At 36.2% G+C, this 26,997-nt stretch overlaps 1 protein-coding gene and 1 non-coding gene across 3 annotated transcripts in view; one reads left to right on the plus strand and one right to left on the minus strand.

The window, feature by feature from the left end:
* Window positions 1-26,997, plus strand: part of LOC145990855 (inactive dipeptidyl peptidase 10-like) — a 621,213-nt gene that overhangs the window by 498,828 nt on the left and 95,388 nt on the right. For both annotated transcript variants that reach the window (XM_083126291.1, XM_083126290.1), the window contains exon 6: window positions 17,049-17,257. In XM_083126291.1, the coding sequence (XP_082982417.1) occupies window positions 17,049-17,257 (209 nt within the window). The remainder of the gene's footprint in view (window positions 1-17,048; window positions 17,258-26,997) is intronic.
* Window positions 10,449-10,523, minus strand: TRNAT-UGU (transfer RNA threonine (anticodon UGU)). The gene has a single exon. It is a non-coding gene; the product is annotated as a tRNA-Thr (tRNA).

Raw genomic sequence — 26,997 nt, forward strand, 5'->3', positions numbered from 1 at the left:
TTGGACGGGAGAGTGACGAGGAGGAAACTTGTTTACTAACAAGTAAAAGGAGATTGGTTGGTGGTATTCCTAATTTGTAAAGAACAGTGTCTTCATTTTTTATAATTTTAATTTTAAATATAGGTAAAGTTAATAATTTTATTATTAAATGACGAAGCTCTCTTCCGTTAAGAAGTGTGCAGTATGTATTTCTATAAAAAATAGGCCACACTTTTATTATTAAATTATATATACTTTGGAGACTACTTTAATCATGTCGAATTTTCTATGATCCAACACAACACTGACCAGTCTCAAGTCTGGAAATGAGTTCCTTTACAAAAAAATCGTAAAGAAGACTCTAGAAGTGTGAGACAAAGTTGTAGGTCCCGAGGCAGAAAAATGTGTTCGCATTAGGACACAGCACTTCGAGGAAATTCCTGTTTAGGCAGCAAGTGTTCGCAATTAGGACGACACAATTTCAGTGTTTCAATTAAATAGGATGAAGTCAATTGTTTACGTGGGGGTTATTTTTTATGTAATTCTTTGGATGTATTAAATCAACGAAATAATAGTATTTTTATATTTTTAAACTGAACGTCTGAGCTATCATTCAAGATAAAAGAACTGAGTTTTTCCTAATATCCATGGTAAAGAATATGGTAGTTATTCAATGTCTTTTATTTCGATTGAACCGTATTGTTAGTTTTTTTAAGTGATATGCTAATTATTGTTCGTATGGCGAAATAACGAAAACAAGTAACAGGTCGAGCCAAGGCAGGTTACTCTCCCCAGAAGAGTAAATAAAGCATAGCAGTATAATTAGAAACAACGCAGAAGTAACTGGAAAATTTTCAATATTCAACCGTTAAAATGTAACAATCCACTGGTTATTTTACAAAAAAGAGGACGGAACGGTTTCTTAAATTTAAATTTGAATATTTTATGGTGCACCAAGATAAATAATGATTTTGAATACAATGTGTTACGTACCCAATAGGACCAAGTAATGTGAATAGTTTGCCAAAGACGAATAGAGATGGCAGCACCAGGCGTACATGGTTAAGAATTGGCATAATATATGTGAATACCTTTATAAATAAGAACAAAGCAAATCGGAAAGATGAAAAACAATAGAATATATTATAAGAAGACAAAAAATAAATATGAAAGAAGTAAATTAATATATATATCTTATAAATCAAATCAATGATCACATGTAAGTTAATATGAAAATTAAGGAAGTCAAAGCAATGATACAAGTTTGTGTCTTTGAACAGATATTACATCTGTTTGGTTGATTTACCATTCCCGTAGCGGAAATTTTGTTTACATCAGTGGCGAGCGCGTTCCGATCGACGCCCCACAGCACTTTTTGGTTGCGCAGTTTAACTGTAGCACCTACTTGGATGCGCATGTCAATCGGCTGCACCAAGTATACACTCTGTTGTACCTAGTTAGTGGTGGCGCGTTCTGATCGACGCCCCAAGGGAGGATATTAGTATTATTCCTAAAGCTTAAAGGACAAAGTTGGAAAAGGATAAAGGAATTCGTTAAATAGTCAAAACCTAAATTGAAGTCCATTGAGAAGGAAGTCCCGATCCAGACCGTCCATTAAGAAGGAAGTCCCGATCCAGATCTGTCCATTGAGAAGGAAGTCCAGATCCAGACCGTCCATTAAGAAGGAAGTCCAGATCCAGATCTGTCCATTAAGAAGGAAGTCCCGATCCAGACCGTCCATTAATAAGGAAGTCCAGATCCAGATCTGTCCATTGAGAAGGAAGTCCAGATAGAAGAATATACAGATAGAGAAAATAAAATAATAAAAAGCATAGAAGAAAGTAGCTTATCATGTAAATATTCTTACTCCATGTATCCTGTGTTTAAATAATATATTCGTTTAAACGTCTCCATTGGAAGGCATCCTGTCTGGTTTCGTTGTCTACAAAGAACCCTACCCTGTAGATAAGCTAGCTGAGTTTTAAGTTTAAGGTTTATGTACCTTTGCACCAAATGAAGGTAGCATAAATAAATGGCGACCAACTTTTGGGGCTAGAGAATTAGGAACCAGACAGCGAAGAGAGAAAGAATAATTGAAAATGGAGGAAAAGGATAAAGATGGAAATGAGAATGGAGAAGCTACAATGAAGGAAGACGGAGAAAAAAGGGAAACTTTCATTTGCTGCGGAGAGGAAGGAAACAAGGAAGAAATTATTTTCTGTGTCACATGCAAGGAAATGAAACATTGGACGTGCGAAGGAATAAGAAAGGAGAAATACATATCAATAAGTAAAAGGGAAGACGATTATACATGTAAGGAATGCAAGAAGGAAAAGCTAAAAGAAAAGCAGGAGAAAATAGAAGAAATGACCGTGACGGAAATGTTCCAGAAGTTATCGATGCAGATAGAAGAGCACTACAGAAGGATTTTGGGAGTGTTTGACAAAAGGGAGAGAATAATAGAAGGAACAATACTGTCTATCGAGAGTACGAGTTTAGATATGAATAGAAGAATAGAAGAGGAGGTTTCGAATCTCAGAGAGGAAAATAAACAAAAAAACGAAAAGTTGGAAGGAAAGCTGGTTGAAAGTAAATCTCAGATAGAATTAGCCGTTTCAAGAACAGAAGAAAATGACACCAAGACAGAAGCAGATGTTTCCAGAATAGATGAAAACGAAGACAAGATAGAAGTAGCTGTTTCAAGAACAGAAGAAAATGAAAGCAAGACAGAAGTAGATGTTTCTAGAATAGAAGAAAACGAAGACAAGATAGAAGAAGCGAAGGTCCTTATAGAAGATAGACGTTGGAAGATGAAGGAGGAAAGTTCCAATGACGGGCATGACAGCAAGGTAGAAGAAGATGCTATAACGTTAAGCGAAGTAATCAAAGAAGAGACAGATAAGAAAATAGAAGAAGAAGAAAGAGGAACAGAAAGGGATGAAAAATTTAATTGTCAATGTAATGATGAAGAGATCCATGTCAAAATGAAGATGAAAGAAGAAAGTTCCAGTGACGAGTCTCTGACGAAGGAAGAAAAGAAGCATAAGCCTAGCAGAAGATGTAAACAAAGAAGGAAGAAAAGTAAAATGATATTTAGATATATTCACGTAAAGACATGGAAGAAGAAGAAGAGAAAGAAATTAAAAATAGAAAGGAACCTGAAGAAAGTTAAGAACATGCAAAGAAGGGTCGACATAGATCAAATGGATTTTGATGCTACTTCGCCAAAGAGAAGGAAGAAGAAGACGAGACGGAAAAGACAAGGAGAGCATGTATTTGATGAAGATGTAGAACAGAAGAAGTCTTGGCAGAAACCAGATTGGAATAAGAGAGAAATGAAAGTAATTTCTTTACTGGAAGAAAGTTGGAAGAGGAGGAAGAAGGATCTTCAGAAGAATAGAAAGGAAAATAGAAGAAAGAGAAGAAAAAGGGGAAGAGAAAAAGAAAACAAGATATTGACAAACGACGAGTATTTGAAAGAATCGGAAGGAACAAATAAGACTCAATAGTGCAAAGGAAGGAGATGTTATGATTTACAGACTAGCAAGCGTACGTTTCTAGAATTATTAAAGTTGTCTGAAAAAGTTCCAGTTCACCAGAAGAAAAATTCGTGGAATTATAAGTTTGGGCAAATGATAATGATTTATTTGAAAGAAGAAAATTTTAGTTCTTTAATGTTAGTTCCTGTAAGAAGATATATATATATATAATACCCATCGTTGGAGGAAAATCTATTCTGCAAGTGATATCTTAAGAAAGAATGATAACTGCTAATTTATGTCACCACTCGATTGAACAATGAGACTGATAGTGAAAGATCAAACCTGTAAAAGAAGAGATGCCAAAGAAAGTAATATGGAATTGTACGAACAGAAGAGAAAGAAGAGAACAGTTAGGCACAGAAGGAAGTTAATCATGAAGAAAACTCTCAGGAAAAAGGAGAAGACAATATGAAAGAAGATCGAATAGCATCAGTAAAATGAATTCTTTGTAAGCTTAGACAATTAAAAGTCATCGTGTATTTAGAAAAGTGCAAATGAAATGGGTTGTAATCCCAGAAGTTGAAGAAGAATCGGTCGTATTCCGAGAATTGGGTTGTAACCCCAGGAAATAAATATATCTAGATACATGCTGATATGAAATTCAGGCTTATGTGAAGAATTATTGTAGCTGATGGAAACACGTAGATGGTCAACTTAGAGAAGAGAGAGAGTTCTTTGAAACGGAAAAATCTGAGCTAACTGATAATCTGTAGAGAGATTGCTGAAAGAAGAAAAGTGAAACGAAAATTACTATTTTGGCAGGACATCGTCAGGTAAAGACTATCTTGGAGAGATTAGACGAGTAGACTTGCAGGAGATGAACTATTGAAGAATTATATTTTGTATCTAAAAATAACTTGAAGAGGTCACGAATATTTCCGGAACGTGGTGATAAGATATCTAGAAACGAAAATAGAAAGGAGAGAGAATTTAGACAACATTAGAAGATATAATTGTACAGAAGAGAAGAAAGAAAGTGTCAAGAAGAAATAATAGAATTGCACATATATAATTTGAAAAAAAAATGTATCTGCACATATATATATATATATTACGACAATTTTTTTTATGGCCAACGGGGGGAATATTGTGTTACGTACCCAATAGGACCAAGTAATGTGAATAGTTTGCCAAAGACGAATAGAGATGGCAGCACCAGGCGTACATGGTTAAGAATTGGCATAATATATGTGAATACCTTTATAAATAAGAACAAAGCAAATCGGAAAGATGAAAAACAATAGAATATATTATAAGAAGACAAAAAATAAATATGAAAGAAGTAAATTAATATATATATCTTATAAATCAAATCAATGATCACATGTAAGTTAATATGAAAATTAAGGAAGTCAAAGCAATGATACAAGTTTGTGTCTTTGAACAGATATTACATCTGTTTGGTTGATTTACCATTCCCGTAGCGGAAATTTTGTTTACATCAGTGGCGAGCGCGTTCCGATCGACGCCCCACAGCACTTTTTGGTTGCGCAGTTTAACTGTAGCACCTACTTGGATGCGCATGTCAATCGGCTGCACCAAGTATACACTCTGTTGTACCTAGTTAGTGGTGGCGCGTTCTGATCGACGCCCCAAGGGAGGATATTAGTATTATTCCTAAAGCTTAAAGGACAAAGTTGGAAAAGGATAAAGGAATTCGTTAAATAGTCAAAACCTAAATTGAAGTCCATTGAGAAGGAAGTCCCGATCCAGACCGTCCATTAAGAAGGAAGTCCCGATCCAGATCTGTCCATTGAGAAGGAAGTCCAGATCCAGACCGTCCATTAAGAAGGAAGTCCAGATCCAGATCTGTCCATTAAGAAGGAAGTCCCGATCCAGACCGTCCATTAATAAGGAAGTCCAGATCCAGATCTGTCCATTGAGAAGGAAGTCCAGATAGAAGAATATACAGATAGAGAAAATAAAATAATAAAAAGCATAGAAGAAAGTAGCTTATCATGTAAATATTCTTACTCCATGTATCCTGTGTTTAAATAATATATTCGTTTAAACGTCTCCATTGGAAGGCATCCTGTCTGGTTTCGTTGTCTACAAAGAACCCTACCCTGTAGATAAGCTAGCTGAGTTTTAAGTTTAAGGTTTATGTACCTTTGCACCAAATGAAGGTAGCAAATGCACATAAATATATTTTTGAAAGTGAATCATTAAAATTACGATAATTAACAATTAACTATGTAATAGCCATTTATAGTTTAAAAACGACCATTATGGCTATTATTTTAAGGAAGTTGGATGGCAACGAGAATTGGCAGTATTAGAACATGATTTCTGTAATCAACGATTTACAGTGCAGTGCAAATTCAAGTACTTACAATTGGCCACTAGAATTTGGGTTACGATAGTGTCTTTGTTTGGTTGATTTTTTGGGTTCATTTCGCTTTGCTTTTCTGCCACTTTTGGATAATCGCAAAGATGAGGATGAGTGGCCATTGATTGATTTGATGTTTTAAGTCCACTTTATGCACAGTAGCTAATTCTAATCGGGACTGGACCCACAATACCTTCCGGCACTCGCGCTTATTTCTGTCACATGAATATTCGCGTGTTGTATTTTTTACAACACTCACAATTTTCAGTAATACAATTGTAATTATTCAATAAAGTTTTTTTTGTATTTTCTTAATATTTATTAATGCTTCTTACACTAATTCTATCAATCATGAATACCAGTAATCATTGAAAACAATAATAGAGGTGAAACAAAATAAAATCTAAAAACCCTCAGACAAGTTTTAGGTAAGATATTTCTAATCTCTACTGAACATTATCTATACACAAATTCACTGCTTCATTCTTCTGTTGCAACTTAAGGAGTGACTAATGAAACCACATATTTAGCAGTAACTATGTGGAAGGACCAACAAACGAATACGTTGGTGGAATCCATTGTTGGTGACCAAGCTTTTCATTTTACTTTAAAAACTTTTACATTGTTGTTCTTTTTACAACTACGCGAACGCCGGAAGATTAAAGTGGGATGTGGGATGTGCCTCCACCGGGTATCGAATCCGAGAACCCTGTGCCATTGTGGAGGCCGGAGGATGAGTGATAATATGATGAAGTTGATGAAGCCGCACTCACAAAGAACACCCATGCGCAGGCCGGAATCCGTGGCGCCTTAGAAGGGATTAGGATATAACTTAATATTTTGTGTACCGTCCATTTCATAAGATTAAGAAAACATTGCTTTATTCTTCTACTGATTCCACCAGTTTTGTTTGACCAAAGGCAATTGAAGCAGAAAGATAAATGCGTATGTGCGAACATTGATTGCGGTTTCGGGAACAAACATTTCATGAAGTTCTGATCAAAACAAAAGTTACTGGGCAGGTCCTTTCTCAAAGATATTAGGCGCATCCAGAAAGTAAGTTTCCCACACGCCCACAGGTGGCAGGTCATGCGTATTGAAACCGGTTTTGCGCAAGCTTGAGAGTCACATGCCCTGGCTAGTAAATGTCCTAGAAGGCGCCTCCCGAAAGTCCTTAGTAGCGTCGCGGCAGCAATGAAACATGGCGGCTCTTACTCCATCTCCCGCCGAGTGCGAGGTTCGTTCGGTGATCAAGTTCTTGAACGCACAAAACATCAGGACATTTACTGAAAGCCTACAAAATGTACATAACGAAGAGCGCAGTGGGAGGTCATGGGCCGTTATGGACGAGCTTGTGGAACAGGTGCAGCAGCGCATATTGGGGGATCGTCGCGTGACGATCATGGAACTCAGCAGCCATTTCCCACAGATTACTCGGTCGTTGTTGAACGACATTGTTACCAAACGCCTCTTGCTCCGGAAATTGTGTGCCCGGTGGGTGCCGAAACAACTGACGCCCGAACACAAAGGAAAACGCATGAGTACGGCACTGACATTTCTGCAGCGTTACCATAATGATGACGATTTTCTGAACCGAATCATCACAGGGGATGAAACGCGGGTTGCATACAGCACCCCAGAAAGCAAGCAGCAGTCCATGCATTGGCGTCACAGTCGATCTCCATGCAGGGCGAAGTTCAAACAGACTGTGTCGGCGCGAAAAGTGATGTGGACGGTGTTCTGGGACAGACAAGGCATTCTGCTCATCGAGTTTCTGCCCAGAGATGAGACTGTGAACTCTAACCGTTACTGTGAAACACTGGGGACTTTGCGACGAGCCATTCAGAATAAGCGACGCGGTAAGCTTAGTGCCGAGGTGATCTTGCTGCACGTCAATGCGAAGCCGCATATGGCTAGGCGCACTGCAGCCCTTCTGGATAGGTTCGGTTGGGAGGTGTTCGATCATCCATCGTACAGCCCGGATCTCGCTCCCTGTGACTACCACCTGTTCTTGCACCTGAAAAAGTTCCTGTTCGGTCAACATTTTCACAGCGACGAAGAGGGTCAGACGGCTGTCACACAGTGGTTCGGCGTCCAGGCGGCGGGCTTCTACGACGCAGGTATACAGAAGTTGGTCGCACTCTATGACAAGTGCCTGAATTCCGGCGGGAATTATGTTGACAAGTAACTGGACAAATGCTGTATCTGCGGCAATAAATCATTGAATGAAATATTTTTTCCTTTTTGTGAACGACTCCAGGGAAACTTACTTTCTGGATGCACCTAATACAATATGCGTAATAACGCAAGGAACAAATTAATGTTATACCTGTAATATTGTCGATAAAAAAAATACTGCTTTAGGCTACAAGCAAATAACAAATGTGACCTTTACAATAAAGAAAGCTGAACTATTACAATTTAGAAATTCCAAGACAGTTGAACTTGTTTTTCCCAATATCTTACATTGTCCGGGGATGGAGGATGAAGGAGATTTGGAAAGAGATATACGGGATTCGGAAACAAACAAAAGAACGTCGCTAGGAAAGACAAATAGCGGAGTAGAGGAGCCAGTTTTATCCTTTGCATAGATAGCTACCTTCCAGAAAGACTGATTTATAGAAAACATATCAAACGTTGGCACCGTGTTGGAATTCCTCTCAGCTCTCATAAGTTATGGATTTCCATTTGGTAATTCCAGAAGAAGATGCAAATAAGACCAATCGGGAATGGTGTTAGACAACACTTGGTAGTGCATCGGTCTAGTCTTTAGTTATAAATGACTGTGTCGTTCTCGTTTTCTGTCATGTGTCCAGATAAGAAAGAAAACTAGCATAATTATCTGTCTGTTGGGAAATAGTAGATATGAAACATTGTTGACATTGAAATATGAAATAATTTCTACCCAGCATTTCAATAGTTTATAGTAATAGTAAAGAAGGTGTATTGTTGTAGTTATTGCCGCTAAGTTCATTGTGTCAAAAATAAAATTTTTGTGTCCCGTTTTTGTTCCAAAAAATCGGGGCAGAGGCAAAAGAAAGAGACTGTCGCGACACAAGGTTTCGCCCTACAATGGGATTTTGTCCTGATCACGCAACACAGCTGGTGGCATCATGGATTAACTTTTGTACTTACTATAACTTGATTTGATTTTTGTTACTGAGCGTCGCTTTCCTGACACTTTTGGCTAATCGCGACTATAAGGACGAGTGATAATAGGAAGAAATTGATGAAAGGGCACTCGCAAGGAACGCCTTGCCCAGGCCGGCATTAGAAACCCGGATAGCCTGGTGTATGACGGAGGTCGGCTTGCTTACTTCAAAATGAATACATGACTTATCTAAAACTCGACACAACCTCTTTGTGTATATGAAGAAGTCTCATAAATAATTAAGTCTGCTTTACGTAAAATTTTCAAGTATCATGCCAATTGAGACTAAGGCTTGATTCAAATCTACGCTCAAACAATACTCTCCCCTAACGCTCCGCTCACGGTCAGAGGGTATCCACACTCGCGATCAAGCTTCGCTCCTTTCAAGGTGCCCCGGACGGCGCAGTCGTAATCAAGGGGTCCCGGGTTCGATACCCGGTGGAGGCACATAGTGGATCGGATCCTACTTTAAACTGTAGCTGCAGTCCCGATTAGCCTTACTGTGCATAAAGTGGACTTAAGAAACCAAATCAACATACCAACCGTTAAGGTACGATCAACGTGAGTCTGATGTTGGTTTCTTTACAGAGTGTACAGATTTTTCTGTATAAAAAGCCTGCAGATTGTGCTAAGTACAATGTTTAAGAGATTTCAACGACGGACTTGTCTGTTACAGCACTAGCATTACTTAGAAGAAAATAAAGAAGATAGATAATTGCGAAAACGGGGATTGATCGATATGGTTGATTATCTTCGCTTTTCTGCCAGTTTTGACTAATTGCGAGGATGAGGATAGGTTGTGATATGACGAAATGGATGAAGGGACATCACAAAGAACATCCATGCCCAGGCCGGGATTCGAATTCGGAGCACCTGGCGTGGTAGCGCGTTGTGCTAACCACTCGGCCACGGATTGATTGATTTAGTATATTTTACTTCGCTTTTTGTTCCACTTTTGGCTAATTTTCGATGAACGGACACTCACAAACACTCATGCCCAGGCCAGGATTCGAACCCGGACCACTGGGCCACGGAGGTCGGATATTAAAAAAATAATACTGTTTATTGATATACTTTCGGTTTGATATCGGCAAACGTTTATTTGCAGCTACAATGTGCAAAACTAAATGTCAACAGTGGTAAACACTAATTTGTCGGTCTAGATTTGGCATGAACATCTTTGGCCTAATTGCTTGACATCGACATTGACCATTTCTTTTATCAGAAAGTTTCCGACACAACACGTGACAGATAAACACAACACGTGACAACATTCATGCAAAAAAGGTCATTAAAACTAGTGCTCATGGATCATATTTGTGGTTAGTCCCCCTCTTGGTTTTGTTCCTTGTTTATTTGGTTTGAGTTGCTGTTTTAAGTCCACTTTATGCACAGTAAGGCTAATCGGGACTGGACCTACAGTTTAAAGTGGGATCCGAACCACTTGTGCCTCCACCGGGTATCGAACCCGGGACCCCTTGATTACAAGGCAAGGACGCTACCACTGCGCCATGGGGGAGGCCTGTTCCTTGTTTATAATTATAATTTGGTTGTTTTGGTCAGTTTTTCTTAAATTTCTTTTACTGGGGTTTATGCAATCGCATATTTTGACCGATGTTTTACAAACAGAATTGAGAGGAAAATATTTTGGGATTTTTTACGCAATGTCCCCATCAATCTATTTTATCTATACTAGGGATGGCCAAACGGATCCGGATCCGAAAAATCCGAATCCGTTTCGATCCGGATCCGGGTCCGAAAGTTCCGGATCCGAAAATCTGAAAGTCCGGATCCGGATCCGAGGGTTCGTATCTCAATCCCATTTTAATATTACCACACCTTAAAAGGTATCTTGATCTTCGATTACAAATAAATTTTTCATTAGTTAGTCCTACAACATTTTTTTCAAGTGTTATTCGTAAAATACTTTGCTACGCATCGGCTAACACACTCGTGCACAAAAATAATCTTACTTGTTTAACATAAAATGTCAGAGGTGATTTTGTAAATGCCATTGAAACGAATATGTATTCATTCGAATGTATTGGAAATGGAAACACACATAAATGTGAGAAATTCCATTCCAGGATGAAACCTTTAACACATTTAACAAGATAGAAATGTTTTACAAAATTATACAATTGTTCTACAGTTACAGTTTTAAAAATTAAAATAAAACATTATAATATATGCAGTGTTACATAATTAAAAGTGTTAGACTAACAAGGGAGGTTATCTAAGTGTCCCCGCCCTATTCCCCCCTGTTTCTTCCTATGCCATATTTACGTGGTTTCGGGGTCAGATCCCCGCTTCAATTTGTCTTCATTTTGACATTTGAGGGGGTTTTGCCCCCTAAAACAGTTTTTTTTTTTAGCTGAAACACAAAAAACACGTACTTCTTCCTTTGGGCCCCTGTATCCACGGATCCGGATCCAAAAAGTTTAAGGATCCGGACCCGCGAGGATCCGGATCTGGCCCTCCCTAATCTATACTCGCCATTCTCTGGGTTCCAGTAGGCCTTTGACTTCAGCCTGCTCATCTTCGACGCACAAAACTGGGTTACGTATCCTCTGCAACGGGCTGAAGACTGCTACCGAACCGTGGGTTGAGCGATACAGATGTTCACATCAACGATTAAGCTTCGGCAAAGTCAAGCTCCGCCCCCTCACGCTCCGGTCAAATATTATTTCCACCTTGTCGTGACCGAAGTGGGAGCTGAGCGTGATCGAAGCAGACTTTAACCGGACCACTGTGTGAATGTTTCTATTTAAAATTCATTCAACAATATTTGACCGCACTGTGAGTGGAGGGTGATCTGAGCGTTATTTGAGCGTAGATGTGAATCAAGCTTAAGAGTATTGGTCTCCTTCCGACTTAGCAGAGGTCTGTCTCGTTTCTGTAAGTCTCAAGATAAAATTTTTACCCGGGCGTCCTCCTACTTGACCATGTTCCATATTTACTGTTTTAAGTAAGAAAAATAATAGTCTTATTTTTAAATACTAAAATTATAACTGTTAAAGAATACATATCTTACAGGAACACATTTCTTTAATACCTACATAAATATATTAAAAATAACATCAATCAAACAACTTAAATTGTTACATGATTTTACAATGTATGTATTGTGTTTCGCAGCATTAAATTCGAAACTTTTCTGCATGATATGACAGCACCGAATGAAGACAAAGAATCTATTGTGCAGTTCTTCTTGTCAGTAAATATTTATTTTGGCGTGTCTAATAATTGACTAAAGGCTTCAACTTGTTGATTTATAAGACCACTACGATCTTTCATTTCATTTATTACCTATTCTTCAACCATTGCTTTCATATTTTTCTACATCTTCCTATCATACGTTTACTTTCACTAAATCGATAATTATCCTCTAACAATTTACTAATATTCCTTCATCTTTTGCTGCCATCTATTTTTCTTTTTTCAAACTCCTTCCTTTCCATCTCAAATTACTGTTTCCAAAATGAAATACCTGGTGTGTAACAACTCTTTTCAAAACAAATACCCACTTTTATACAATAAAAAAATAAGGTTCTGGCGCTACTAAAGAAGGTCAACCCAGTTTAGTGACCCCCCCACTTCTCCCCGAATACGACGCCTTGGGCAATCTGTCGGTTCGCCCTTAAGCCGCTACTGTCTCAGAGGGTCAGTTCTCGTCTGGACTTTTATAAGGTAGTTTCGTTCCCAGTCACGTGTTGAAACAATTAGATTTTGGGTTATTGTAACTCAGTTTCTTTTGTAATAGCCAGGGAACGGATTTATTTGTAAATACATATTTACGTATGAAGCTGAAATCAGTTACATTTTGTATTGTCTTTGCACATCATGGCATGTCTCTCAAAGGTCTTAGGAGAACGACATTTTATAATATGCAAGACAACAAAACTTACATAAGGTGTTGGTGGGTTGCCTGTAGAGTTAGGCTCAGTTTCAGGGTTGCCACATGCACAATAGATATGTGTGAAATTGCGAAAAAAAATATCACTAAGATTTATGTATTTTAAAATTATAAAGAAATTCAGTATTATATAGCAAATGACAAAATACTTTATGAAAGAAATTCCATTACATAAAGGAAATCGATTTTCTACTATTTTATCGTTGATGAGTCTACACATCAGAAAAGAAGAAAAGAAAGGTAAGGAGAGAAGAAGAGAGGAGGCGAAAGGAGAAGATAAAAGCAGCGAAGGAAAGGAGAGAGTTGATAGAAGTGGACAGAAGAAGAAATGTGAAGAAAAGAAAGAAGATGACACAGAGAGGGAGAGAGAGATTTAAAGAAAAGGGAGAAGAGAGGGGAAGAAATGGAAAAAACGAGATGGGATTAGAGGGGAGTGAAGAGGAGATGAGGAGACAAGAAGATGGGAGTTGAGAATAGGGTAAAAGATAGGAAAGGGAAATTGTGCATTGGAGTCTGGAATCGAACACAGGAGAGGATATATGACGAGTGGAGAATAGGCGAGACTAGGAGACGACCTGAATTAGAAGCAGAGGAAAGAGAGGAAAGAGGAGAGAGAGAGAGAGAGGGAGGGAGAAGGAGAGAGGAGAGGAGAGGGGAGACGAGAGGAGATGGGAAGTAATTGGAGGAAATATCGTCTGAGCTTCAAGAATTGATGCATTAATCAAATTATCAAAATAAAACGTTCAAAAACCATTTTAAAATTGGTGCTCGGGGCGAAATGTCTTTTGGCTAAGTTCAGACCAAAGTAAGATCTTCTGCGTAAGATTTTCGATTTTACCTGCGATTACACCATTAAAAACACGAATTTAATTTTCATATTTATGAAAAGTCTCCAAATGTGTTTATCTTGTTAATTCATTGAAATGGAGACTTTATTATTTAATATTTCATAGTTAATACCAAACGGAACCATCCTATTTCATTGAGCACAATGGGATATATCTAAAACTTACGAAACGAATTCTGCCATCGGAGAAGTTTGAACCTACGACCATTAGGTTGACAATCCTGAATTGTAACCACTACCCTACAAACTTCCGTTTCTTCTATTTGTACTTTAAAGAGTTATATACAGATGGCCAATGTGAAATGTATATGCAAATCACCTCCTACATGCATTGTGTATATAATATTTGATTGTAACATACGAAACGAATCGACGGAAACATTGCATGAATATTTGCACATGGTGAAAATTATTCATTTGTTATTTGCTCAAGTAGCCTTGCGTAACTCGAGTGGAGGAAGGGGTGAAATTAATAAGTGTTGAATTGCCGCAAATATAAATTGTTAATTCATTAATTTTTTCCATATATTTGAATGCATGCACAATAAATATCATCGGGATATCATAATCTCATGATCTAATAACCTTTATTTTCCACATAAAAATTCCCTTCTGAACGTGTATCAACTCATTTAACTGTTTATTTTTTAGGAATTTCCAGATGGAGTGAATAACTGACAAAGTCCGACGCAACGTTAAAGAAAGGAAAGTTTACGATCTTTCTTTATACCCTCTAATTGCGTTAATTGCAAGTTTCCTGTCATCCAAACAATATTGTCTCCTGGTTGTTACAAACGTTATTTTGGCAACGTTGGAAGAGAGTCTCAAGTCGAGCAGCCCATTGCTAACCCCACCCTCGCTACTACAATAGTTGCGCGCCCGACAGCAGCGCCAGAAGCAAGTATTTTGTGGCACACGTAAGGGATTCGCTTCTGGTTTCCCTTCAAGACATTGAGTATAATAGTTGCAATGCCGAGAGAAGCGCAATTAATTGCTTTAAAATGTAAGACTTACGTACGTACGTGTACGTACTTATGTTACTAAAAAGGTAATTTTTTACAATTTTCAGTCCGTATTTAACTCCATATTTTGTTGAAAATAACTAAATATGTATTTACATATTCTGCACATTTTTACTACATATAAATCTGTTCCTTGGTAATAACGTATATAGGAACTAAATACAACGTGACAGTCATATTGGCATTATATTTTCATGTTTATGGGGTAATTAAAAATTAATAAAGATGCGCATACGTCTTTCCATACAAGTAATTTTAAGTTTATAAACATTTGCAAATAGCAGATTAGCAATACGGTAGCTACTTCGGCAATCAGTATGGATTTTAATAGGAAAACTAGTTCCCTAACGGCAACGTAGTATACAACCATGTTAAATAAATAAAATGTGCGAGAATATCCTACAGATGTAAGCCTGGGAAACGGAAAACACAAACTTGTGCTGAAAGCAAAAACAAAGTGGTGACAAGGAAAATTATCGTCTGAAACAGATGCCTTGCTGAAAGTTCAGCTTCGCCTGCTGCTACATCATCCGCCTTTAGTATTCAGGGGGAAGGGCGGGGGAATTCATATCTCGTCTGGCGCCAAGCCAAGACAATGTTTCGCCAGCTTTTGTAGTACATTCCACAGACGGTGTTGGGTTATCAACTCCTTTCTTCTACACCATAAAGACTAATTTCAAACCGTAAAAGTGAATTCAGTAATCCTTAATAAATGTTGGTGGAATACGTGATATGGATCAAGCAAAGGCGTGCGAAGGCTAATTTATTTAAGATTTGTCTTAAGAGGAGCTTCAATTGCCTATCTGAACAATGTTCTTTGTCAAAGAGGCTATTAGATATATGAAAGTTTTAACATGGGCAATCGTTACCACTTTAGCACAGGTTTTCCCATCATTGTGACGATATTTATATTGCTTAAATAAAGAAAATAAGTAATTGAAAAGCAATATTGGTACAGAATAACCAACTCGAACTAATGTAATACAATACAAGCCAATGCAATCTACATGTAGTATCAGCTGAATCCCTGTTATTAAATAAATCCAAAGATTAAGCCTGGCTTACCCGAGAATGCGCGGGAGGGGGGAAGGGCACAACCTCTTTTTTCTCTAATTTTCAACTGTGAAATTTCTTATAAAAAATTGAAAAAAATTACATTCTTCACTAGGGTGTTCCCAATATTTCTGTATTGCTTTTGCTTATAAAACATAAACGTATTGTAAATAGGAGGCAAAATGCACTTGATAAGCCTATCAGATGCCATTTTTGAATATATGTTATTCGAGACACTCATACCAGGGACAGTGTATACTTGGCTAGTATTTATGGAAATTATTGTAATGTGCTATAATTATTAAACAATTGCACCTCTATAAACCAAAAAAGCACAATTGAAAAATTATTTTGGGATTTGGGAGTTTTATTGAATAGTGAAGTACGTGTGTGACACTCATGCAATATTTGGTTAATATTTTTCATTGATGATTTATTTTTTTTAATTATTAAAATTAATGTGTCCGCCTCCATTTCGACCTGTGGGTGGTCCTTCTGGAAACTTCGTCGTTCAGGACCGCGTGTGCATTTGTACCATTAACCCCCGCTGATATCTGGTGCTGACAATATCGTTACCGAGAAGACATTTTCTCGTTTTACAGTACGTTTGGCAACATGTGGTGTACCCAACGCTCATTTGTTTCGTCCCGCGAACAACGTTCGGTACCTTGTGACTCGAAAATGCCCGATGTCAGTCGAAGAAAATTCAACTGATCGCTGATTCGCTGTTTCCCAGCCGCCAGTTGAAGTTGCGGTCAGTATAATTCAATTGTATTACATGGCATAAAACATCCCTGGCAGGAATAAAAACCATTTCCTTTTGCTGGGGTTAAAATGTTTCCTGGGTGTTAAGTGTGCATAATATCTGGGTCAACATTCAATTGTTTGAAAAGGTGTTGATTACGGGATTGTGACTTCAGACTTCTTAGAAATGGTCTTGTAAGTTTAGTATTATATCGTTGTTTTTATGAATCCTCATGATAATCATTGTATTATAAAGTACCTACCTGTGTGGATAAATTAACCTCTGCGTTCACACACTACAGTGGGGAGGAAATTCCCCCATTTATTCACAAACTACATGTACTTGTGAGTAATTAGATATCTAGAGGAAACATTTGAAAACAAAATCCGTGTATCATGATATTAAACTTTGTTATTAAATGCTTATATGTACTGTACTAACGAATGCTATTTCCTCTGTTGCAGGGACCTGTTTTCTCTGATGCCCCTCCCCCACACAAATGAAAACCCCTTCCTGCAGCTGGCCACGTGGTCCCCCACGGGGAACGCCATCGCCTTCATCTATGAGAACAATATTTACTACAAGCCCAACGCCAAGTCTCAGGTGTATCAAGTCACGACGACGGGGGAACCAGGGGTCATCTTCAATGGTGTTCCGGATTGGCTTTACGAAGGTATGGGAGTTTTTGCTATAATTGTGCTCCCTTTGTAATGGGATTAATTGTTTAGAACCGCTCTCCTCAGACAGACTTTAATCTTCCCAGCTGCTTGTCATCCCTGTTGGGCGATCACTACAACAGATCACGCAGCTCCTCATCTGCCTCTATCCCCGTCCACAGATCAAACTTCTTCTCCAACTCTTGTCCGTATCCGCTGTAAGACTATGGAATCAGTTGCCAGAAAGCACTAGAGCAGTAAGCTCCGTCGCTTCCTTTAGCAGACGTGTTCGCCACTCTCTTCAGAGTAGTCGTTAGTTCTTCCCCTGTCAAGCAGACTAAAGGGCATGTGCAAGTGCATTCATTCTTAAAATACTTTGTAATTACTTATATACATTTTTAAATTTTGCATTCTATATTTCGTATTTTGTATATTATATATTTTGTATTTTCTGTGCTATATTCAGCTCTTTAAGACTTGTGTGTATGAGTATAATGTGTGTGTGTGTGTGTGGACATATGTGAAATGACAAAATATACTTTGTGTTTAATATAATAATGTATAATATTTATGTGTATGGTTGAGTGGAAGAGAAGTCTTCGTACGGCCTTAACTCCGCCATTTAAAACAAGCCGTTAATAAATAAATAAATAAATAAACAGTGTTTCATCAACTGTTTTTAGCTTTTTGAGAAGTGTGTCTGTGAGGAAGTTTCTAATTTTTCTTAGTTTCTAACGTGTTGTGCTTGTCTTGTGCAGGTTGCTTTACAACCTTGGACTTTAAATGTTTCCCAAGGGGCTTTTTACACCCCTTGTTTTAACTGTTTCGGTACTTATCCGATAAGGCCCGAACACCTCTCACTCGTTTATTTCCTTAATTTTAGTATTGATACATAAATATTCTGCATTGCGGAAGATTCTTTAAGGTGAAGTTATGCCTTTTTCTATAAAAAAGTGTCAACTTTTCATATTACTAGTCATTATTTGTCTTCCTTGTTATGCTTGGGTAACAGACAATATGGCGTGCACTCGCCATGGATCATCGCGCGTCGTGCTTGTGTTTTGTCGATTTGGAGTGGGTATGCAGTGTTTCAACCTTCTTAACCGAAAAATACCTACTTTCGTGTTCATTATGTCATCATAAACCATTGACGGATAGCCTCAAAAACCATACACGATAGCCCCAAAAACCATTCACGATAGCCACAAAAACCATTCACGATAGCCCCAAAAACCATCCACGATAGCCCCACGAACCATTGACGGATAGCGCCAAAAACCATTCACGATAGCCCCACGGACCATTTCCGGCAAGGTTAGGTTAGGTTGGGTTGGGTTAGGTTAGGTAAGCATAGTTAAAAAAAATATATAAAAAAATTCTCGTAAGAAAAAAGGCACGTTTGGAAACACTGAAAAACTTTCTACGCTTGCGCCATCTGCACGTACATAATGGAAACAAGGGCCTAATGTTACAGAATATGCAAGTTCCTTACGTAACAACTGATTATTTATTGTTCTGCAGCATTCTATGGTGAAGTTTTTAGTTTCCGAAAGAAAATGCCTCGAAGAACGTCGACAATGATACAGAAAGTGATTTCAGTAAGTAGTTTCCTCTGTAAATTTGAAGAAATCCGTTCGGGCGATATTAGATAGTTACCACTGTTTCAAGTAAGAATTTTAGATAAGGGGATTTTAATTCAATCAATCAATGGACCACAATTTTCTGTACACTCTTGGGGGTACAATCATACAATATTATTGTTCTCCAAAGCGATGATTATCCTCCAAGGTCGATGAATTACATGAAAGGAAATAGCTTGAACATAAATATAGAATAAACTTACAGTGGTTCGCATAAGTAGAACTGAAGAACTATCATTTCTATAATTATTTAAACAAGCGCTTTGTTTAGTATGAATAAACATGTCTGATAATGTGCTCGCAGATGGGCCATCTACAACCGTGGAGAGCGCCTTCTCCAGAAGTGAACAAGCGCACACATTTTCATATATTAGTTTATTGAAGACAGAGCCAGCCCTAGGAATGGGCAACTCGGGCGCTCCCCAAAGTCCTGGCGATTCAGGTGGGCCACGCCAGATAAAAATAGGTACAGGCTTTGTTTACAGCTTGTTACGAGTTATAGGCATTGTGCGAAATAAGCTCTTTGCTTTTGGGTGGGGTGGATGGCCATTCATGGGCTATTTGTGATATTATTTTGGGAGGTAGTTTTTTCGTGCATGCAAATTTGTATATTACCAGTCAGCAAATTAAATGATTGCCTTGCGGTTCTAACCTTGGTTCTGCATCATCGAAAAATATTCATTCTTGTGCATCAAAATGCATCAAGGTGCATCAAAACGCATGAAATGATGCATTGAAGTGCATCTCGACTGTAATAAGTCCTCACTTTAATCAAATTATGCACTTTGGTGTTTATTTCACGACATACAAAAATGAACCCAAATGCATCAAATGTTAATCTGATTCTTTGAAGAAGCCATAAAACACACTTTAGTGCATCAATCCATGCATTCTGGTGCATCAATCGATATGATGCATTTAGATCTCTGTGTGTACTTTTTGACAGGAAAATGTTTGATGACTAGACCATTAAAGGACACCATTAAATGGATATTTCAGTTGTGCTGTTAAATAGTTAAGAAATGGTATTACTCTATCCTTTCAATTCTATTTTCTTTGAGATGGATTAAAACATCTCTGGCAGAGATAAACATAATTTTCATTTGTCGAAGATATAATTTTTTGGTTGGGGGAGTATCTCACCCCCACGTCAATTCTCACACTGGTTATGGGACACTGATGCTTCCAATCAAGCAATTAATCTAATTTTTTGGGCCTCCCCGATGATGCAGTGGTGACGACGTTACCCTGTAATCAAGGGGTCCCGGATTCGATACCCGGTGGAGACACATAGTGGTCGGATCCCACTTTACAGCTCTAGGTCCAGTTCCGATTAGCTTTACTGTGCATAAAATGGACTTAAAACAAAACAACAACTGAATAGGAATAGCAATAATCTGATTTTTCCTGACTTTATATATAGCTTTGGCGAACTTAAAATATCCAATATTACTGAAATTAAATTGTAAACAAAGCACTACATACAAGTCGTGTTCAAATATAGTTAATACGTACTATTCGCTTAATTATAAAATGAAAAAATAAAGTGAAGTAATATTGGAACAATATAGTAAATTCAATGCAGTTCAATGAATTATTTTATTTGCTTTATTTTAATTCGCATTTTGTGCCACTTTTTGGCTAATTTGCGAAGATGGGGATGAGTAATGATAAGTAGTATAGAAATGAGATAAGGACAGTTGCTATTTAATATTCGCAATTTAATTTGCACGTACTTATAACTAATTTGCACGTACTTATAACTAATTCGCGCGTACTTAGAATTCATTTGCATGTACTTAGAATACTTTACATTTATGTATTTGCATGTTTATAACTTTTTATGAATATATAATTATTTATTTTATGAAAAATATGTATATAGAAGGTAATTAGAGGTACTAAACGCTATGCATATGGTTTTATATTCATTACTGCAAAGTATGTAATGTATCAAATGTTAATATTAATGTTTATAATATTGAAAATAAGTTTTCTATGGTTTATGAACCGCTATGAAAGGTGGTAATGGGTGTAGGTACAGGTCCAATTACGATTGGGGACGGTCCCGGTACTCGAACCCGCGATATGTAATATTATTAATTAGTACTATGTAATAATTGCATTATATTATGAAACACGGTGGTGCAACACGCCAGACAGGAGACCGGTGAGCTCCGCTCTGAGGGTAGACGAGAAAGGAATTTGGGGGAAGAGCGTTCAAGGTCAAATGACGTCAGAACGTCAGAACAAAGAACGAACCCAATTGACCAATCAGAGAACGCGTCGGTAGGTTTTCAGAACCGGTTTTTCCAAGGTTAACCAGTACGCAAGAACAGGGGACAGCTATGCAATACTGTAGGGCATGCGAAGGGATTGATCCAGACAACAAAGGATGTCTGGAAATGCACAGCAAGGGTCAAATCTCCGAAGCTATGCGTCGCTTGTAGAACTGGTTTCCGCCGCCAATTAATATTCCGCTCAGGGTTGCCCCAAGGCACAGGACGCTTTAGCGCAGGTTTTTTTTTATCTGTACTATGAAGAAGGGAGAGCTATCAGGGACGGGGCCTACAGTTTTCACCATTTGCTTTTATCACGGGGTAACGAACTTAGGACCCTTTGATTATTGATTTAGGTAGTAAATGTATGTTACTGTGTGCTATTTAACTTAATTTTGAGTTTATTTTTTACCAAACTTTGACTTTATGTCAAACATTTTCACAGCTTATCCTTATTTTTACAAAAATAACACTATTTGTACTATTCAGGCAACATTTTTTATTACATTTTGGACTCGCAAAGACATTTTTTCAACTTTTAATTTATTATTTTACAATTTTATGTTAATTTTTTTTTACCAAAATAACACTATTTATACTATTCAGGCAACATTTTTTTATTAAATTTTGGACGCACAAAGATATTTTTACAACTTTTTAACTTATTATTTTACAATTTTATACCTATTTTTAACCTAAATAACACTATTTGTACTATTCACGCTACATTTTTTATTAAATTTTGGACTCACAAAGACATTTTTTCAACTTTTAACTTATTATTTTACAACTTGATATTAATTTTTTACAAAAATAACACTATTTGTACTATTCAGGAAAGACTTTTAGTTATATTTTCGACACACTAAGTGTGTGTTCTCAACTTCTATCTGTTTATTAGGCTTATTATTACTCAAATAACACAATTTCAGCTGTTCAGGCAACATTTTTTATTAAATTTTGGACTCACAAAAAGACATTTTCTAAACTTTTAACTTATTATTTTACAACTTTATGTTAATTTTTACCAAAATAACACTATTTGTACTAATCAGCAACATTTTTTCATTAAATTCTGGATTCACAAAGACATTTTTTCAACTTTTAACTTATTATTTTACAACTTTATGTTAATTTTTACCAAAATAACACTATTTATACTATTCAGGCAACATTTTTTATTAAATTTTGGACTCACAAAGACATTTTTACTTTTTAATTTATTATTTTACAATTTTATACCTATTTTTACCAAAATAACACTATTTGTACTAATCAGGCAACATTTTTTATTAAATTTTGGACTCACAAAGTGTGTGTTCTCAACTTTTATCTGTTTATTTTACAACTTTATGTTAATTTTTACCAAAATAACACGATTTGAACGTGTTTTTATTACATTTTGGACACACACACACACACTTACACACACATCCACACACACCCACACACATCCACACGAACACACACACACACACACACACACACACACACAGAGAGAGAGAGAGAGAGAGAGAGATTTTTTCCAAGTTTACAGGATTATTCTCCACGTTTACTCAAATAACACAATTTAGATGTGTTTTGAATTAAATTTTGTACACATGAAGTGTGTTTTGTCAAGTTTTACCCTTTTATTTGACAAGTTTAGGCTTAATATTACTCAAATAACACAATTTAATCCAGTCAGGAAGGATTTGTTATTATATTTTGGATGCACAAAGAGATGTTTTCAACTTTTTTACTGATTTTTTGCAGGGTATGTATTAATTTTTATTTATTTTGTTTTGTATTATATATACATTTACAAATTTTTAACTTAGAGTTTAGTATTTATTTAAATCTTTTCAAAAACACTAAAGAAAAAGTACTTTTAGCTAAAATGTAAGCCACAGAATATATTATTATTATTATTATTATTATTATTATTAGGGTTTACTGATTTCCACTATGCTATTTTTGGTTCTGTATTTCTATATGTATTTATTTAGGTCAGGTTACGCCTGCTACGTAGGAAAGTTTGTTTATTTTAGAGTTTGCTGAGTATTTTGTTACTGTTGTACTAGGTAAAAGTTTCCTAAATATATCAGGTAGGGCTCTGTATACTTTTGTTTTTGCTGTTTGGAGATGATGTGATCAGCATCACTCTCCATCTGCTTTTTATTTTATTATTTTGAGGCTTAGTGAATTCTAGAGCTATTTATGCAGGAGAGAGGGCTTGAAAATTTTGATCTCAGATAACCCACAACTATTTGTCAGAGTATTTTAAAGGATATTTTATATTTATTATGTGCCACTAGAATATCAAAGCTTGCTTAATTTTTATGTCTGTAACGCTGTTATTGTATTTCTAGCTAAGGCTTACTGGATAAAGTACACGAAATGTTTATCATTTCGACTATTTACCTTTATACGAGGTCAAATTTTTAGTGTAACGAAAATTATTGTGTGTCTATAAAGACTGAAATTCCTTTATCGATGGGTCCATAACTGGACGCTTACCAACATTGTTCTTTTTTAAAAATAAAAAAATATATATAACCATTTATCAATATATTGACAATTCACAGGACAAGACGAAGTTCACAGACGACTGACTATATGGACCATAGGTCCATTTGCTAAACTTTTTTCTATGCTAGAAGAATAATTTAGCCTTATAGCCTTTTTCAAGGTATTTTCGAAGTATTACTGGTTTTTTGGGTGCATCAACACTTGGGTTATTTCCATTTGGTTTATTATACGAGGCTACAATCACTATTTGAACACTGAAATCCTCTGATTGAAACTAAAAGCTTAGGCTGTAACTAGGGATTTAGTATGTATGTCGACAATTTATAGGACAACACGAATTTTACAAAGGATTGTAGGTGATGTAGGCCCACACGCCAGAGCTTTGTTAACCTGCAAGAAGCATTTACAGCTAATGCTACGAGGAAATGAGGTTGATTTTTTACTGTTTCACAAGAATGCTACTTTTTTATACACCCAATATTTGCTTTTTCAAGTAACTACATGTACCAGAAGTACTTACAGGCCAACTCTAACTAGACTTCGATGTATGTAAATGTAGCAAGAACTATATTTCTGAGGAAATACGCAAAAGCAGATTACCCGATTAAAGTATCTGAAAAACAGATTTTTCTATGTAAGTATATTTTTATTGACTGGATTATTTAACAGATCAAACAGGAAGACTGCAAAATTCATTAAATGTAGTTCTTTTGTGTAGGTGGTTTCAGAGATATAAAAAGAACAAATATAAGATTTCGCTTTTTTTGCTTCTGAGGCTAATCGCGACGCTAAGGGTAAATGGCGAGGAAATGTAACGGAGAAGAAACAGTCCCAAAAGTTATGGGCTGCATGTAAGTTAATACCACAGAGATATTACAGTAGATGTAGGTTCTACCACCAGAACATTTCTATTATAATAATACTGGTTATGCTGTACTGTTAGCTAAAGATGCTGATATTTGAGAAACTTAAAAGGTTATTTGCAAAATTTTAGATAAATAATAATCTGTTAGACTGTAAACATATTTTATATCCATTCTGCAAAAGACCCGATGACAAAATTTAAAAATTGTTATCGCCCAGACAGGGACTCGAACCCTGGACAGATAGGTTAAAAGCCTAACGCTATACCAACTAAGCTATCTGGGCACAAGGTATTGTTTTTTTGAAAAGTTAGTTATGTTAAGAAATATATTGAAACACTTGAGAACACTCTTGGTCTGGTTCGACAGAGAAGGAGACAACATTTCCAAATTTTTACAGAGTGGGTGTATTTTTCCACTATAGAGACCTTCACTATATGTAATTCGCAACGCTAAAGTTCAGCTAGCTTCCAAAATTGAGGTAAAGATTGTGTTTGGCGAGATTAACAACTTACAATTATATCCAGTTACGGACAAATAAAGCTAAAACTCTCAGATTTACTGTACTAGCCAAGTTTTAGTAACATTTTCCTTCACTATAGTACTAATACCAAAGAAATAGGTATATTTTATTTATAATTTGACAAAATGTACTAGTATTTAATTCACAAAGTTAGGTAAATAACAGTATTTTTTAAAAATATTGTTACTGCCTTCAAATTTTATGTTATTTAGCCACTAACAACTGGTTTACACTGTTTGGCATCCTTTAAATAGGAAAAGAAGGAATTATTTGTTTAGTATTTTTACTAGTTTATATTTATTTAAGAAAACAATTCTACAGTTTAACTTAATTTTAACAAATTGTTACTAATTTATATATCAAAGTTATGTTATTTAGAGTGTATGAAGGCGTATAAAGTTAATATTTGTACTTATCAGTTCAACTAACAATTATATTTTACACACAAAAGATAATGTTTACAGTTAAATTACTTGAATCAGAGAATAATATTTTACAGTAATTGATTCATTCAGCACTAGTCAGTACTTTTATGCATCAGAAAGTTTTCTTAATTTTCTATTACGCATGCTATTTTGGGCTATTCTTAAAATGTATTTCTAGGGCAAACTGGTTTAATTTTCTGCTTATAATGCAAAGTTGACATAGTTTACGCACAATGCTTTGTACATTTGTTATATTCTCTACTTACAATCCAAATATTATGCTTATTTAATGTATAACTAACTAACTCTCTAGTCTTCTTAAACCCGAATGTTCATGGCTGCAGCAACACATGCCTTTCATCTGTCCTTGTCCTGAGCAAGATCTATATACTCCTTTCCTTCCCTACCAATTTCCTTTAGGTCCATCTCTACATTATCCCTCCATCTTTGTTTTGGTCTTCCTATTGGTCTTTTACCATCAGGTTTCCCAACAAAAATCCTGTATACTCTTTTTTCCTCTCCCATTCGTACCACATGATATACACATCTAAGTCTTTTTGATTTAATCATTCTAATACTATCTGGACATGAATACAAATTATGTACTTCTAAATTATGTAATCTTCTCTACTCATCTGTCTCCTCATCTGTTTTAGGCCCAAGTATTTTCCTAAGGATTTTATTTTCAAATATTCTGAATTTATGTTCCTTTTTCAATGTAAGGGATCAAGTTTATTTACTGTATTTAACTTTTATTTTTTGTAATTAACAAAAATTAAAAGCTTATACTGTAGTTATTAGATCTTTTTCTATCAGCTTATTTTGAAATTAATATTATTAGGTATAGTCTTTGATTTATAACTATATTGCTTTTTTTATCCATTTATCTAAGAATACACACAGACAAACACATCTGTTCACACTTTTATGTACATAGATATGCCTTTTTTCAATATTTTAGTATGAAGATTGCACTTTAGCTATTTAAGCAAGGGTAGGAAAGGTAGGATTTCTGAGAATTTGTTGCAGGATTTTGTTGTCCAAGTATAGATGAGAACTGAGCTGGGAGACTGTTTTGAACCTTTTCATGATAGTTTGCATGTGAACTGTATGTAAATTGAGCACTATTGACTGTGCATGCTTCTAAGTTTTGCTGTTATTTTACATCAAGTCTGTGAGACTGTAGTCAGTTTTCCCTCTTCAAGTAGTTTTTATTGATTGTATTTGTATATGTTTTGGGGACGAGGCAGTTTGTTGTAGAATATTTTTACCTGATTGTTTTGAGATATTGAGTGTCTGCTGTTTTACTTGTAATTATTTTCCTTCTTGTGTTGTGTATTTGACTGTATTTTGTCCAAGTTCGTAGTATTTAGAATAATTGTTGTTGACTTGTAGATGAAGGGAGTAATGATCCTTTGCAAGGTGCCCTATACTTGTCTGAACATTATTTTTAGTGTTCACTTTTGAAGCCTTAGTATTTTGGTAGTAATTAATCTGTAATGTAGGCATTTTTCTG

Source organism: Lepisma saccharinum, chromosome 8 (assembly GCF_977018435.1).
Source record: "Lepisma saccharinum chromosome 8, izLepSacc3.1, whole genome shotgun sequence".
In the NCBI taxonomy this organism is placed as follows: domain Eukaryota; kingdom Metazoa; phylum Arthropoda; class Insecta; order Zygentoma; family Lepismatidae; genus Lepisma; species Lepisma saccharinum.